The 16653-nt window shown below is 44.3% G+C and overlaps 1 protein-coding gene and 1 pseudogene across 1 annotated transcript in view; both read right to left on the bottom strand.

Moving 5' to 3' along the window:
- Positions 1–11868, bottom strand: part of mmd2a (monocyte to macrophage differentiation-associated 2a) — a 130190-nt gene extending 118322 nt beyond the window's left edge. The window contains exon 1 of the mRNA XM_070901284.1: positions 11830–11868. Coding sequence (XP_070757385.1) covers positions 11830–11861 — 32 coding nt within the window. The 5' untranslated portion in view covers positions 11862–11868. The remainder of the gene's footprint in view (positions 1–11829) is intronic.
- Positions 11869–13707: 1839 nt separating this feature from the next.
- Positions 13708–13909, bottom strand: LOC139225983 (U2 spliceosomal RNA; annotated as a pseudogene).
- Between the last annotated feature and the right edge of the window lie 2744 nt (positions 13910–16653).

Below are 16653 nucleotides of genomic sequence, written 5' to 3'. Positions count from 1 at the left end.
AGGAAAAGACAGGAAAAAATTGGGGAAAAAATGTTTTGGGCAAAATATTCATTGAACTGGTAATTTAATATGGCCAATAGAAAACAATGGACGTCGCTGGGAAAGCCAGCATTTATTGTCCATCCATGGTTGACCTGACCCGAGGTGGGCCACCTTCTCGAACCTATGCAGTCTAGCTGTTTGGAGGCTTGCTAGGTCACTTCAGAGGGCAGTTAAGAGTCAAGCACCTTGGCGTGGGGGATTGGTGTCATCGGCCAGACTGAGTAAAGACGGCAGGTATCCTTTCTAAAAGGGCATTAGTGTACAAGTTGGGTTTCTGCAACAAGCCAATAGATTCATTGGGATCTCTTTTTTACTGATATCAGCTTTTTATTTCCAAATTTTTTTAATGAGATAAAATTCTCAAACTGTCCAATTCTGGGCACTGCACTATCATAGGTGGTCCCTCGAACAAGGATGACTTGCTTCCACAAGAGTTCATAGATGTTTCAATGAAGGACCCGATGTTCCAGTCCTGAACTCCAGTTGAGGGGGTGGAAGATGCCTGTGCGTGGATTTTTTTAACATGTGGTGATCGTTGCACACCAGCCACCACACGGGCTCGACAGAGCTAGGGTTAACCAGGACGTCTGGGGACCTGCTCTGCTGCACGGACCTAGTGCCCACACACATCGCAGTGTGGACTGGCCCGTGCTGCCCCTGGGCCCTCGGCTCTTCTGTGCCCCGTACCCTCATTCACCGCACCTCCGCCCATGATGTTCCAGGGCCCGGCGCTCCAGCTCTATTTATAGCCCCGACCTGCGGTGGTGGTCTCACACAGGTCGGTGCGGCCCACAATGTTCCAGGGCCTGGCACAAGGGAATTATAGACCAGTTAGCTTAGCATCGGTGGTAGGAAAAATAATGGAATCCCTTGGTGGGAACTTCAGGAAGGATGTGAAGGCCTTAGCGAGGGTACAGAAAAGATTTACGGGAATGGTTCCAGGGATGAGGGACTTCAGTTACGTGGACAGACTAGAGAACATAACATAAGAACATAAGAATTAGGAACAGGAGTAGGCCATCTAGCCCCTCGAGCCTGCTCCGCCATTCAACAAGATCATGGCTGATCTGGCCGTGGACGTGAAGCTGGGGTTGTTCTCCTTAGAGCAGAGAAGGTTGAGAGGATATTTGATATTTGATAGAGGTGTTCAAAATCTTGAGGGGCATAGACAGAGTGGATAGAGAGAAACTGTTCCCATTGGCGGAAGGGTCGAGAACCAGAGGACACAGATTTAAGGTGATTGGCAGAAGAACCAAAGGCGACATGAGGAAAAACTTTTTTACACAGCGAGTGGTTAGGATCTGGAGAGAGGGTGGAGGAGTCAGACTTAATCACGGCTTTCAAAAGGGAATTGGTTAAGTACCTGAAGGAAAAGAAATTGCAGGGCTACGGGGAAAAGGCAGGGGAGTGGGACTGGCTGAAGTGCTCTCGAAGAGAACCGGCACGGGCTCAACGGGTTAAATAGCCTCCTTCTGTGCTGTAACCATTCTATTATTCTGCCAAGGTGGAATTTGAACTCATATTCTCTGGAATACCATTCCAGCCGTCTGGATTACGAAACCAGTAACAATTGCCGAGTCACAGAAAGTAGGTACCGGATTAAGCCAACCAACAGCAGACATTAATCGGTAAGTGTTCTGACTCTGTTTCTACCCCCGATGGCACATTTAATCCGTCCTTAACGTCAACAAAAAAAAGTCAGGGCATGGTAAAAAAAAACAGGCTTTGTTTTATATACACACTAACTTTGTGCACAAATTAGAGACTAGTGTAAAATATACCCCCAGAAACATCCGCTGCTTCTAAATCCTTGGTATCATAAACTAAAGGATGAAATATCTGCTCTATGTAAACATGGGCTGTCATAACAATTTGTCTGATTTTCCTGTTAGGGTTCGAACTAGTCAACAAAAACACACATTATTCACTTGATGTAAACAGAGGCACAGTGGCGAGCTGTTCAGCATAATATTATTCAACCAGATACTGAGACGAGGGCCTACACAACAGGAAGATACATATCTCAAAAACTTTCCTTAATATAAACCAATCTGTGGCTCCTGTCTGCGCACTGCATCATTCACTGCTCCAGAATCATCTCAAAAGAGAAAAGATTATCTCTGACTTTGTTTCTCCGCTACCTGCCATCTGCTTAAACCCCTCTCCCCTCCAACAAGTGCAAGGAACTCCTGGGCTTCTTGATACTATGTTTGAGATCTTCCATTCAGCTGCCTTTACCACATCCGCTCCTTCCTCTTGCCCACCAAGCGAAACATCCCCCAAAGGTTGTCCCCATCCCTGAGCTATGAACTGCATCTTTCTCTAGTTTCTCTCCTATCTCCCCTCATACTCTATCCAAGCTCGCCTTGTTCACTAAATCCACCTCCTGCTCCCTTGGCCCCATTTCCACTAAACTACCAATCACCCAACCTGATCATCAGTTCCCCATGGGAACACCATCACCTCCAAGTTCCGCTACAAGTCACACATCATCCGGACTTGGAAGTATATCGCCGTTCCTTCAACGTCATTGGGTCAAAATCCTGGAACTCCCTCCCTAACAGCACTGTGGGAGTGCCTTCACCATGCGGGCTGCAGCGGTTCAAGAAGGTGGCTCACCACCACCTTCTCAAGGCCAATTAGGGATGGGCAATAAATGCTAGTTGCCAACAATATCAACATCCCACGAACGAATAAATAAAGTTCCATATAATGTGGATAAATGTGAGGTTATCCACTTTGGTGGCAAAAACGCAAAGGGAAAATATTATCTGAATGGCGGCAGATTAGGAAAAGGGGAGGTGCAATGAGACATGGGTGTCATGGTACATCAGTCATTGAAAGTTGGCATGCAGGTACAGCAGGCGGTGAAGAAGACAAATGGTACATTGGCCTTCATAGCTAGGGGATTTGAGTATAGGAGCAGGGAGGTCTTACTGCAATTGTACAGGGCCTTAGTGAGGCTTCACCTGGAATATTGTGTTCAGTTTTGGTCTCCTAATCTGAGGAAGGACATTCTTGCTATTGAGGGAGTGCAGCGAAGGTTCACCAGATTGATTCCCGGGATGGCAGGACTGACATATGAGGAGAGACTGGATCGACTGAGCCTAGAAGGTTGAGAGGGGATCTCATAGAAACATATAACATTCTGATGGAACTGGACAGGTTAGATGCAGGAGGAATGTTCCCGATGTTGGGGAAGTCCAGAACCAGGGGACACAGTCTAAGGATCAGGGGTAAGCCATTTAGGAATGTCCTGAGGAGAAACTTCTTCACCCAGAGAGTTGTTAACCTGTGGAATTCCCTGCCGCAGAGAGTTGTTGATGCCAGTTCATTGGATATATTCAAGAGGGAGTTAGATATGGCCCTTACGGCCAAAGAGATCAAGGGGTATGGAGAGAAAGCAGGAAAGGGGTACTGAGGTGAATGACCAGCCATGGTCTTCTTGAATGGTGGTGCAGGTTCGAAGGGCAGAATGGCCAACTCCTGCGTCTATTTTCTATGTTTCTATGCTTGCTGACATTGTAAATAGTTCCCTCTCTGAAGGTACTGTCCCCCTCCCTTCAGAACCGCCATCATCACCCCCACCTCAACAAACCCACCTCGACACCTCTGCCCGTGCAAACTACCAATCCAACTCCAACCTCCCTTTCCTCTCGAAGTCCTTGAACGTGTTGTTGCCTCCCACATCCATGACCATCGTTCCTGCAACATTGTTTGAATCCCTTTCTGTTCCTTCACTGAAATGGAAGTCACAAATGACTGACTGTGATGCACTATCCACCCTCGCCCTTCTCAACCCATTTGTAGTCTTTGATGTGGTCAACCACACCTCTGTTATCTAGCTTAGTGGGGCTGCCCTCACTTGATTCTGCCCTTACCAACATGAACATAGCCAAAGCATCTCCAGTAATATCTTCTCTTCTTGCCCCCAGAGGGCTGTGGAGGCTCAGTCTAGAGAGTATAGTCAAGACAGAGATCAATAGATTTTTGGATATTAAGGGAATTAAGGGATATAGGGACAGTGCAGGAAAGTGGAGTTGAGGTCGAAGATCAGCCATGATCTTATTGAATGGCAGAGCAGACTCGAGGGGCCGAATGACCTACTCCTGCTCCTAATTCTTATGTTCTTATATTCTTATCCTATCCCACAGCAAGTCCTGCTCACCCATCACCGCTATATAGATGAAGTTGTTATTGTTGAAGCACATGGGATTATAGTTTACTTCTGACAACTTCAACATGTGTTAAATGTCAACTATAATAAACAGTTAGGAAACATTGCTCATTCTGGTGTCTGGATCCTGGTTGAGATGTTTAGTTGCCAAACTGACCTTTCTCTTTAGGACTTCAAACAGACAAATCTAAGCAATTATAGCTATTTATAAAGTAGGCAGTTGTAACAAAATGTAACTTTCGGGTTCAAGGTCAGTGAGTAACTTTCTTGTTTTTGTTAAGATTGTTTTGCCTGTGTAACAATGTGCGACACGTTGAAACCTGTCATCTGGTGTGTGATGGACACATACTATGTGCAAAATGTTTCGATGCTACAGAATCTCCCATGGTGTAGCTCAGAGGAAACGACGCACAGTCTTATAGGAGAGTTAGTGCAGTAATATATTGCACTGCTGTTCCGATGAAGCTGTGTCCCTTTAGGGCCGCATCGAATTGCTGTTCTCCACACTACATGAGGTGATATTTTGATTGTTCTTCTGGCTGCAGACGTCAGTGTGATTGTTAAGCCTGTCTGAGATTGCAGCTATAATGGGATAAATTTTGAACTTACTGCTGGAACGTAAAGGTGGTGCACCCGATATGGAAACCACTGATTATCCTGGTCAGTCCTGGTCATTGATTTTAATGGAAAGCAAAATCAGACGGTTTCTATAACGGGCGCCTGACAACGCTCCATCTTTTTTTCTTGGCATCGCACGGTCCCTTTAAGGGGCTGCGTGGGCCATTCAAAATACCGTGCATTCGCAGTTTTTGCATTGACAAGCCGGCTGCACAGGACCCCTGGAGCGCTGCACAGCTTAAAGGGAACATTGGCACCCAACTCCACCCCACCCCCAGTTTATCACTGCAGTGGCCAGTTGAAAATTACCCCCCACCGCCTCATGGCTCCTTCTGTCAACTGAAGTATTTTCAATTGCTGCTGGATGGATGGATAGTTAAGCATGCAGAAATCAAGCGAAGGCAGCGGAAAGAGTGTGCAGCAAACCAGTCTCACCCACCCCTTCCCTCAACGACTATCTGTCCCACCTGTGACAGAGATTTAGTTCTTGTATTGGACTGTTCAGTCACCTAAGGACTCATTTTTAGAGTGGAAGCAAGTCTTCCTCGATTCCGAGGGACTCCTGTGATGGATAGTTAAGCCTAGATAGAAATGATTGGCCATGTGTTCTTTATGGGTAAAATGATTTTAAAAATGGAGTAAATAAATAAAATGTTCTAATGAGCATTGCAGGTTGATAAGGAAATAAATGTGTGCCTCTTGCATAATGTAGTTTGTGTGTACATCTGCTCTGTTTCTGGTAATTACGATATATAATAACTATAAATGGAACCGACAGCATTATAAAATGCAAAACATATGCCAGCTTCTAAACAAAATATACATGATATAAAAATAATATATGTGTAATTGTGTAAATATATTGCTGCTTTTAGGATTTTAATGGGACTAGATAATTAACCAATCGCACTAACTAACGTCTGCAGCCAGAAGAACAATCAAAGCCTCACCTCATGTATGGCCCAAGTTTCCACATGATTTGCGCCTGATTTTTAGGAGCAACTGGTGGAGAACGGACTATCTTAGAAATCGCAATTCTCCACATTTTTTTTCTGCAGTTCTAGTCAGGTAGAACAGTTCTACTTTGGAACAGAATTTTTTCTTCAAAAGGGGGCGTGTCCGGCCACTGACGCCGGATTTGAAAGTTTCCACAGTGAAAACGTACTCTAAACTAAAGTAGAATGGAGCAAGTGAAGATTTTTGTAGAACTGAAAAAACCTGTTCTACACATTAAAAAATCAGGCGCAGGTTACAAATTAGGCGTCCAGAACGAGGGGGGAGGGGGGGGAGGGGGGCAGAAGGGAACTCATTAAATTATACAATAAATCCTTATTTATACTTCTACAAATATTATACAAATAAATCCAACCTGAATAAACATTTATAAGCAAAGAAAAAATTAAATAAACCATCTTCCTACCTGTGTGAAAGTGCTTCAGCCAGGGAGAATTCTGCAGCCGTTCGTTGCCGCTGAGCGCGGGGGGGGGGGGGGGGGGAGGAAGAGACAGCCGTTCGTTCCCGGGGGGGAGGGAGGAGAAGGAGACAGTGAGAAGGCTGCAAGAAGCCTCAGTGCTGATGGCAATGTGCTATTATTAAAAAATGTTCAAAAATTAAACAGCTGCAAAGAACTACAAAAATGGCCGAGTGCCAATGTTTTTTTCACACTGCGCGTGCGCGAACACTCCAACGCGCACGCGCAGCGTTGCCGGCAGGAAAAAAACTAATTTGAATAGTACCCGCCCCCTCCCACTTACAAAATCGGCGCGAGTGTAGGCTCCGCCCTCCTGGGCGCCGCGCCAGGCAGACAAGGAGCTGCAAAGCGCTCCAGAATCGCGATTTTATTTTTAGGCGCCGTTTTAGGCGCGAAAAACAGGTGCCCGGCTCAGAGGGGCGCCCGTTTTTTTTCGTGTGGAAACTTGGGCCCGTAGTGTGGAGAACAACAATTTGATACGATCCTAAAGGGACACGAGATGTCTCACCTTGTCCAGAACAATTTAGAACAATGAGAGCTGATCTTATTGAAACATATAAGACACTGAGGGGGCTTGACAGGGTAGATGCAGAGAGGATGCTTCCCTCTCGGGGGAATCTAGAACTAGGGGCATAGTTTCAGAATCAGGGAACTGAGATGAGGAGGAATTTCTTCTCTCGGAGGATCATAAATCTGTGGAATTCTCTGTCCCAGAGAGCTGTGGAGGTTGGGTCATTGAATATATTTGATGTGGAGATAGACAGAATTTTGAACGATAAGGGAGTGAAGGGTTATGGGACGCGGGCAGGGAAGTGGAGATGAGTCCATGATCAGATCAGTCATGATCTTATTAAATGGTGGGTTCGAGGGGCCGTGTGGCCTACTCCGGATTCTATTTTTTATGTTTTTATGTAACTGTAGAACCAGAGGATACGGCTTGTGCTTGAAAGGGGGTAAATTCAAAACTAATTGTGAAAATAACTGGGCTAATGTTGACCTACTGCCCATCAGGAAACTGACAGGAGTGGGTGCAATGCTGGTTTTACACACGGCCTGATTTCACTCTCTATTCAACTCAATGGATAGTATTATTAGTTTCCCAGCCTGTGGGTTAGTTTTAAATTATCCCCAATATTTCAGTGAGTGAGTGGTCAATCTATGGAACAGGCTCCAGAGGGAGATTGTGGAAGCAGATAGCATTGATTCGTTCAAGTATAAAATTAGATAGATAACATTTTGGGGCACAGCATGTGTGTAATTTGAGACATGACATGTGGTAACTATCACATGCTAGGGAGAAACAAGGTGACTTTGTACCTATGGTTCCCAAAGCTCTCATAAGAACATAAGAAATAGGTAGAGGTATTTCGGGCCTGTTCCGTCTTCAACAAGATCATGGCTGATCTTTTATCTCAACTCCACCTTCCCACACTATCCCATATCCCAAAATCCCCTTAGTTCCCAAACATTTATGGACCTCTGTCTTGAACATACTCAACGACTTAGCATCCACAGCTCTCTGGGGTAGAGAATTCCCAAGAATCACAATCCAACATCAATGAGCTAGACTTGAATATAGGGGGTATGATTAAGAAGTTTGCAGATGATACTAAAATCGGCTGTGTGGTTGATAATGAAGGAGAAAGCTGCAGACTGCAGGAAGATATCAATCAACTGGTCAGGTGGGCAGATGGAATTTAATCCGGAGAAGTGTGAGGTAATGCATTTGGGGAGGGCTAACAAGGAAAGGGAATACACATTAAATGGTAGGATACTGGGGTGTAGAGGAACAAAGGGACCTTGGAGTGCATGTCCACAGATCCCCGAAAGTAGCAGGCCAGGTGGATAAGGTGGTTAAGAAGGCATATGGATTGCTTGTCTTTATTAGCCAAGGCATAGAATACAAGATCAGGAGGGGTTATGCTTGAACTATATAAAACACTGGTTAGGCCACAGCTAGAGTACTGTGTGCAGTTCTGGTCACCGCATTACAGGAAGGATGTGATTGCACTGGAGAGGGTACAGAGGAGATTTACGAGGATGTTGCCAGGAGTGGAGAATCTAAGCTATGAGGACAGGTTGGATAGGCTGCATTTGTTTTCCTTGGAACAGAGGAGGCTGAGGGGAGACCTCATTGAGGTGTATAAAATTATGAGGGGCCTAGATATAGTGGATAGAAAGGGCCTATTTCCCTTAACAGAGGGGTCATAAATTTAAAGTAATTGCTGGAAGGTTTAGAGGGGATTGGAGGGGAAATTTCTTCATGCAGAGGGTTGTGGGTATCTGGAACTCACTGCCTGAAAAGGTGGTAGAGGCAGAAACCCTCACCACATTTTAAAAGTACTTGGATGTGCATCTGAAGTGCCATAATCTGTAGGGTTATGGACCTAGAGCTGGAAAGTGGGATTAGGCTGGATAGCCTCTTGTTGGCTGGCTTGGGCACAATGGGCCGAAATGGCCTCCTGCCGTGCTGTAAACTTCTGATTCTATGATTCTATGAAGAAATTTCTCCTCATCTCAGTCCTAAATGGCTGACCCCTTATTCTGAGAATGTTTTCCCTGTTCTAGATTTCCGCAGTCAGCGGAAACATTTTATCAGCATTAACCCTGTCAAACCCCTGAAGAATTTTGTATGTTTCAATGATATAACCACTCATTCTTATAAATTCCATGGAATATAGGTCCAGTCTGCTCAATCTCTCCTCATAGGACAATCCCCTCATCCCAGGAACCAGTCTAGTGAACCTTCGTTGCACTCCCTCTAAGGCAAGTATGTCTTTCCTTACGTAAAGAGACCAGAACTGTGCACAATACTCCAGGTATTGTCCACCCTGGGGTTTTCCTCGCATCATGTCTGGGTCTGTTGTAGACTATTTGATAGAGATTGATTGCTGTGATTAGTCAACAACTCCATTATCATTGTATCATACGACTACCGGGATGGTAGAAGGCAAACTAGATGGGCCTTGGTCTTTTTTCATCTAGCAGTTCCTATTGTCCTAGGTAAGGGTATCAAGGGATATGGAGCAAAGCCGGGTAAATGGGGTTGAGGTACAGATCAGCCATGATCTAATTGTATGGCAAAACAGGCTCGAGGGGCCGAATGGCCTACTGCTGTTGCTATATTCCGACTAGAGAGCCATGTGTGGCAACATAGCAGCAGGGTATGAATGGATTGTGCTCTGGAAAAATTTATAACCCTTCTATTTTATCTTCACCCAACTTCAAACTCTGACAAAGTCTCGCCCTTACTTATTTTGCCTCACAAAAATACTCAAGGGCCATTTGCTGCATATCCAGAATCTCTAGAAGCTATAATAAAAGCAGAAAATACTGGCAATGCACAACAGGTTAACCAACATGTAAATGAGAAAGGTAAGTTGTCGCTGAGTGAAGTTGGTTCTGATGAAAGTCCCATACGAAACATCGACCTGCTGTACGTCTCAAATAGTTTCTATTTTTAGTTCAGATTTCCGCCATCCACAATTGTCTCTTTCATCTGTAGAAACTAAAGCCCCAATTTTAACTCTGGGCGGGAATCAGGAGCAACCAAACGTTGAACCATCCAGTCCCCCTGGAGTCAACACCTGGGAGACTTTACTGCCTGAACCTCATTTCACTGAGTCAGTGTTGGGGATGTGAAATCAGGGGGGCGGGGGGGGGGAAGGGGGCAGTGGAATGCAGCGGCAGCCAATGTTCCCCATAATTTCCTTTTGGGTGGGCGGCCCCTTTATTGGGCTGCGTGGTCCATTCACAGGTTTGCGCATGTGCGAACTTTAACATTGCAAAAGCCGATTCCGTGCTGCGTGGGACCAGCAGAGAGCTGCGCGGCCGTGTAACGTATAGGGAACATTGGCACCAGCTCACCGCCATCTTAACCCCCTATCCTGTTCCATCGCAGCTGAACGGGAGGTCAGAATTCTCTTCTATGAACCTACCGATTAACTTCAAGCTGTCTTTAAACACACATTTGCTTGAGGCACACTGTCGAGGCAGAAGGTTGGGACCTTCACCCTGCTCTCCCTGACCTTGCACTACTTCATTCTGGCACTGGTGCACAAGCAAAAAACGATCCGAAATCAATAGTGCTGGCACCTCAAACTTTGATGAACAAATAAGGATACCCAAGTACGGAAACTATTCTCTATAGAAGGCTTAAAATAAAATTACATCAACTTGATACACAACTAACTGTTCCACATGATAAAGGAGTAATTTTACTTTTTGTGTACTTGATGCAGTGCTCTCGCTCAGAATGCACATTGGGATATTGGTGCATAAAGCAATGTGCCCATTATGCAGTGCCAGATTTACCAGATATTATTTCTAAGAGGAAGGGAAATTGGACAGGCTGCATATTGGGAGCACAATCCTTCATGTTGAATATTACGATGTGTCCTCCCAGTGTGTGCTGCAAATGCAAGAATGCGGGAAAAGTTACCCTACATTTCTTGATCTCAGTTGTGATTGCCTGTAGAAGTGCAAAGCACAGGTTAAGCAGCTCTTCGGATCTAGATGGATGGAAAGTGAGTGACCACCCCTCCACAACCAATTATGGATGCGGCAGATTGCCAGAGTTAGCGATTGAAGCAGGGACCATATCAACATTTAGCTGTTGGTCAAAGGAAAGGGGCATAATGGGATATGGGATTATGGTGGGCACTTGGAATTAGGAATACCGCTCATGCCAGGGACAAACACCAATATAGTTGGACAGTTTCTATGTAATTCTACGTAAACAACTGCTGATCCATTTGATCACATCCTTCCAGAACTCCAGCCAGTGGCTCAGTGGGCAGCACTCTTGCCTCAGCCTCAGACAGTTGTGGGTTCAAGTCCCACCCCAGAGACTTGAGCGCATAATCTAGGTTGACATTTGAGTGCAGTACTGAGGGAGTGCTGCACTGTCAGAGATTTTGTCTTCCAGATGAGACTTTGAACTAAGTCTGCCCTTGTCAGGTGGATATCAATGATCCCATGGTGCTATTCTATTACAGCAGTGACTACACTCCAAAAGTACTTAATTAGCTGTAAAGACATCGGATGGTCGTGAAAGGTGCTATACAAATCCAAGTCTTTCTTTTATTTTGAAGAGGAGTGGGGAGGAAGTTCTCCCTGATGTCCTGGCCAAAATTTACACCTCAACCAACAACACTAAAACAGATTATCTGATCATTATCACATTGCTGTTTGTGGGAGCTTGCTGTGCAGAAATTGGCTGCTGCCTTTCCTTCATTACAACAGTGACTATACTCTAAAAGTACTTCAGAGTGTAGTCACTGTTGTAATGGAGCAAAGGCTTTGGGACGTCCTGAAGGTGCTATATAGACGCAAGTTCTTTATTTCAATTAAAAGCAAAACTGGAAACATCTTCTACCTTTATCAAGGAAATGGTACAACACCTTCAAATTAATAAAGCAGAACTGTAAAATGGATCACGATTTAAATGGGCACACAGGCAGAAATAGTTATGTCCCATGTGTATATATATATATTTGAATGAACTCCAAAATAATCTTACCTTGCAAACTTGGTCTTCCGAAAGTTCATCATTTTTGAGGTGGGTAAGCTTTGCCGATCCCAGCAGCATCAGTGGTGTCGGCAAGCTCTCGCCTGCTCCAACATCCCTGCTCAGAGAAGGAAGAGGAGGAGGACCCGGACTCTCAGCTCCATCGTGCCCACTTTCGGAACTCAAATCCCGGCTCCTGACTTTAGACCCTGCCGCTCCTTCTTCCCACCTCCAGTCCAACCCTCTCTGGCATCTCGTTTGGCGGGTGGTCAACCCCTGGCCGATCACCTCGCCCCTGCAAATCACAATAGTTTGAGAAATCCCACCCTGTGTGGTTAAAACAAATAGCCATCTCCTTAATTTGGGGAGACCCGGTGTGCTGTCCAACTGCCCCAGAGCGGCAATACTTCGCAGCGCTGCTGTTTCTCTCCAAGCTGAGGTTAAAAATTCTCAAAGCTAAAGTAACCAAAAAGGCTCTCTGTTACAAAATTGCAAAGCTGCACCGCACCGCCCCCAAAAAACTGCATTCATTCAATTGCAAAGCTATTTCCTGCAGGAGGTCCCAGAATTTGATACACTTACCAATTGCAACTGAAAGTAACAGAATAACAAAAATGCAACACTTTCCCGGAGAGCGCTGCGGGGAAATCTGTGCTTTGCCGACACAATGGGCTTCAGTCCCGCTGTCTGCTTTTTGTTACATCCCCCGTGAGATTCTTTACGCTGCTTGTTTCAAATGAGAAATTGAACACGGCAGAAATCAGCATATTTCCCCACAAATTTCATGTTGATCCGGAAGTCTTGTATATATTGTACTCCTGGGGGGACATCAGTCCTTCCTGTGATACTTGCTATAAATGGGTGTCTTTAAATAACAGCTATTTTTTAAAAAACACACACACACACATAGAAAGGTGGGGTGACAGTATAGATCAGAGTTAATCCGCTATTTAAAGCGACCAATGCCTGGCCGGCGGGCATATGCGTTGCATTTGCCGTTTTAATGTGTTTGTTCATAGAAAATTTATACAATACATTGCGATCAGCAATTCCATCTTGAGTTTCTTTTCGCTTGCAATCAGGACGGCTTCAAAAATGTTTGTTCCCCCTTAAAGAAATAATAGCGTAGCATTAGAGTTCGTATCAGTTATAGTCCATGGACCAAAATTGTATCTGGTTACTTGGTAACTCACTTTAAATGCACAGATAAAATTAATATAGAAAGAAAGACTTGCATTTATATAGCACCTTTCACAACCAATTGATGTCCCAAGGCACTTTACGGGCAATAAAATACTTTTTGAAGTGCAATCACTCTCGCAATGTGGGAAACGTGGCAGCCAATTTGCACACGGCAAGCTCCCACAATCAGCAATGTGATAATGACCAGATAATCACTTTTTTGTTATGCTGATTGAGAGATTAATATTGGCCAGGACACATGGGATAACTCCCCCGCTCTTCTGCGATCTTTTACATCCACCTGAGAGGGTAGACGGAGCCTCGGTTTAACGTCTCATCCAAAAAACAGCACCTCCGACAGTACTGCACTCCCTCAGTACTGCACTAGAGTGTCGGCCTAGATTTACATAAGAACATAACAAATAGGAGCAGGAGTCAGCCGTTTGGCTCCTCGAGACCGCTCGCCATTAAGTAAGCTCATGGCTGATTTGATCATGGACTCAGCTCCACTTCCCTGCCCGCTCCCCATAACTCTTTACTCCCTTATCGCTCAAAAATCTGTCAATCTCCCCCTTAAATATATATATATATATTTTTTTTAAATTCGTAGCCAATCTTTCCAATTCTTTGTCAAATCACAAACGCCAGAGGTCACCTTGCACACATCAAGGATCATTCTGCACCAATGCTCTTAGCCAAAAGGCCTAGAGCCACTGCACCGTTCCTGGAAGTACTGCAATACCAGGTTCGTGCCATGGAGGTGGATGGGTCAGGCCCCCCGACCCACCTCCTATTTCCAAAAAGCATAGGAGAACCACCTTCCTGATCCAGGGAGAACCACTTTGGGGTCATGGTTACTCCCCTGTCAGGTCAGTTACGCATGATCTTAGCCAAAAGGCCGAGAAGCGATATCTCCCCCTTAAATATATATATATATATTTTTTTTTTTAAAATTCGTAGCCAATCGTTCCAATTCTTTGTCAAATCACAAACGCCAGAGGTCACCTTGGGCCCATTCAAGGATCACTCTGCGCCAATGCTCTTAGCCAAAAGGCCTAGAGCCACTGCACCGTTCCTGGAAGTACTGCAATACCAGGTTCGTGCCATGGAGGTGGATGGGTCAAGTCCCCCACACACCTCCGTGGAGGTGGATGGGTCAAGCCACCCCACCCACCTCCTATTTCCAAAAAAGCAAGCATATACCTTCCTGATCCAGGGAGAACCACCTTGGGGTTATGGTATGACCCAGCCTCCACAGCTCTCTGGGGCAGAGAAATCCACAGAGTCACAACTTTCTGAGAGAGATATTCCTCCTCATCTCAGTTTTAAATGGGCGGCCACTTAGTCTGAGACTATGCACCTAGTTTTAATTTCCCCTATGAGTGGAAATATCTTCTCTGCATCCACCTTGTCAAGCCCCCCATTATCTTATTTGTTTCGATAAGATAACCTCTCATTCTTCTGAACTCCAATGAGTATAGGTCCAACCTACTCAATCTATCTTCATAAGTCAACCCCCTCATCTCCGGAATCAACCTAGTGAACCTTCTCTGAACAGCCTCCATTGCAAGTATATTCTTCCTTAAATACGGAGACCAATACTGTACGCAGTACTCCAGGTGTGGCCTCACTAATACCCTGTACAGTTGTATCAGGACTTCTCTGCTTTTATACTCTATCCCCTTGCAATAAAGGCCAACATTCCATTTGCCTTCCTGATTACTTGTTGTACCTGCATATTAACATTTTGTGTTTCATGCACAAGGACCCCCAGGTTCCTCTGTACTGCAGCACTTTGCAATTTTTCTCTATTTCAATTATCATTTGCTTTTCTAATTTTTCTGCCAAAGTGGGTAATCTCACACTTTCACACATTATACTCCATCTGCCAAATGTTTGCCCACTCACTTAGCCTGTCTATATCCCTTTGCAGATTTTTTGTGTCCTCCTCACAATTTGCTTTCCCACCCATCTTTATAACATCAGCAAACTTGGCTACGTTACACTCAGTCCCTTCATCCAAGTCATTAATATAGATTGTAAATAGTTGAGGCCCCAGCACCAATCCCTGCGGCATCCCACTAGTTACAGTTTGCCAACCGGAAAATGACCCATTTATCCCGACTCTCTGTTTTCTGTTAGTTAGCCAATCCTCTATCCATGTTAATATGTTACCCCCATGAACTTTTATCTTGTGCAGTAACCTTTTATGTGGCACCTTATCGAATGCCTTCTGGAAATCCAAATACACCACATCCACTGGTTCCCCCTTATCCACCCTGCTCATTACATCCTCAAAGAACTCCAGTAACTTTGTCAAACATGATTTCCCTTTCATAAAACCATGCTGACTCTGCTCGATTCAATTATGGTTTTCCAAATGTCCCACAATTGCTTCCTTAATAATGGACTCCAGCATTTTCCCAACGACAGATGTTAGGCTAACTGGTCTATAATTTTCTGCTTCCTCTCTGCCTCCTTTTTTAAATAGGAGTGTTACATTTGCAGTTTTCCAATCAGTGAATTTTGATAGATTACAACCAATGCATCCACTATCTCTGCAGCCACTTCTTTTAAGACCCTAGGATGCAAGCCATCAGGTCCAGGGAATTTGTCTGCCTTTAGTCCCATTATTTTACTGAGTACTACTTCTTTAGTGATAGTGATTATATTAAATTCCTCCCTCCCTATAGCCCCTTGATTATTGGGGCGTTTTTAGTGGCTTCTACTGTGAAGATCAATACAAAATATTTGTTCAAGTGTTTCTGAGCTCTGTGTTCAAGTATCTGGAGTGGGACTTGAACCTACAATCATCTAACTCAGCAGCACGTTTGCTACCCACTGAGCCACTGTTGACACTCTATGCAAAATTTAATATGCAATATGGAATATCATTGAGAATGCTAATCCTTTGAATTGAAAAGATTTGGATTGTTGCAACATTTTCAATTTTAGTAATAAGTGCAGTGGAACATGCAGGATCCTATAATATTCCCAATGCATCATTAATTTAATAGGATTTAATAATAACCTAAGAACCACACACATCACTAACCTGTCAGATATTTATAATAAAAGCCTGCTGCACATTCTTATTGTTACATGTGTCTGAAATATTACATTGAAAGAGCTGCCATTTAAAAAAAATCAACTGTGTAATTTTCTATGCAAGACTTATACTAAAAAAAGAAATAAAGATAGAAAGATATTGAATTTCTATAGCGCCTTTCATGACCTAAGGATATTCCAAAGTGCTTTACTGCCAATTAATTACTTTTGGAGTGTAGTCACTGTTGTAATGTAGAAAATGCAGCAGCTAATTTGCGCACAGCAAGCTCCCACAAACAGCAATGTGATAACAACCAGATAATCTGTTTTTTTAAATGTTTGATTAATTTTGATAAATAATGGGCAGGACACCAGGGATAACTTCCCTGCTCTTCTTCAAAATAGTGCCATGGGGCCTCAGTTTAATACCTCATCCAAAAAACGATACCTCTAATAATGCAGCACTCCCTCAGCACTGCACCAGAGTGATACAGGCTTTTGATGCTCAGACACAGAAGATTGTGTTTAACTTGAGCAGAATATGCAATGTCATTGTGAAACTGTCCAAAATCGGCACAGAATGATAGCTATCACAGTATCATGGTA

The sequence above is a fragment of the Pristiophorus japonicus genome, chromosome 15 (assembly GCF_044704955.1).
Source record: "Pristiophorus japonicus isolate sPriJap1 chromosome 15, sPriJap1.hap1, whole genome shotgun sequence".
NCBI lineage: Eukaryota > Metazoa > Chordata > Chondrichthyes > Pristiophoridae > Pristiophorus > Pristiophorus japonicus.
The sequence above is the reverse complement of the archived record's forward strand: the minus strand, read 5'-3'. Positions and strand labels throughout refer to the sequence as shown.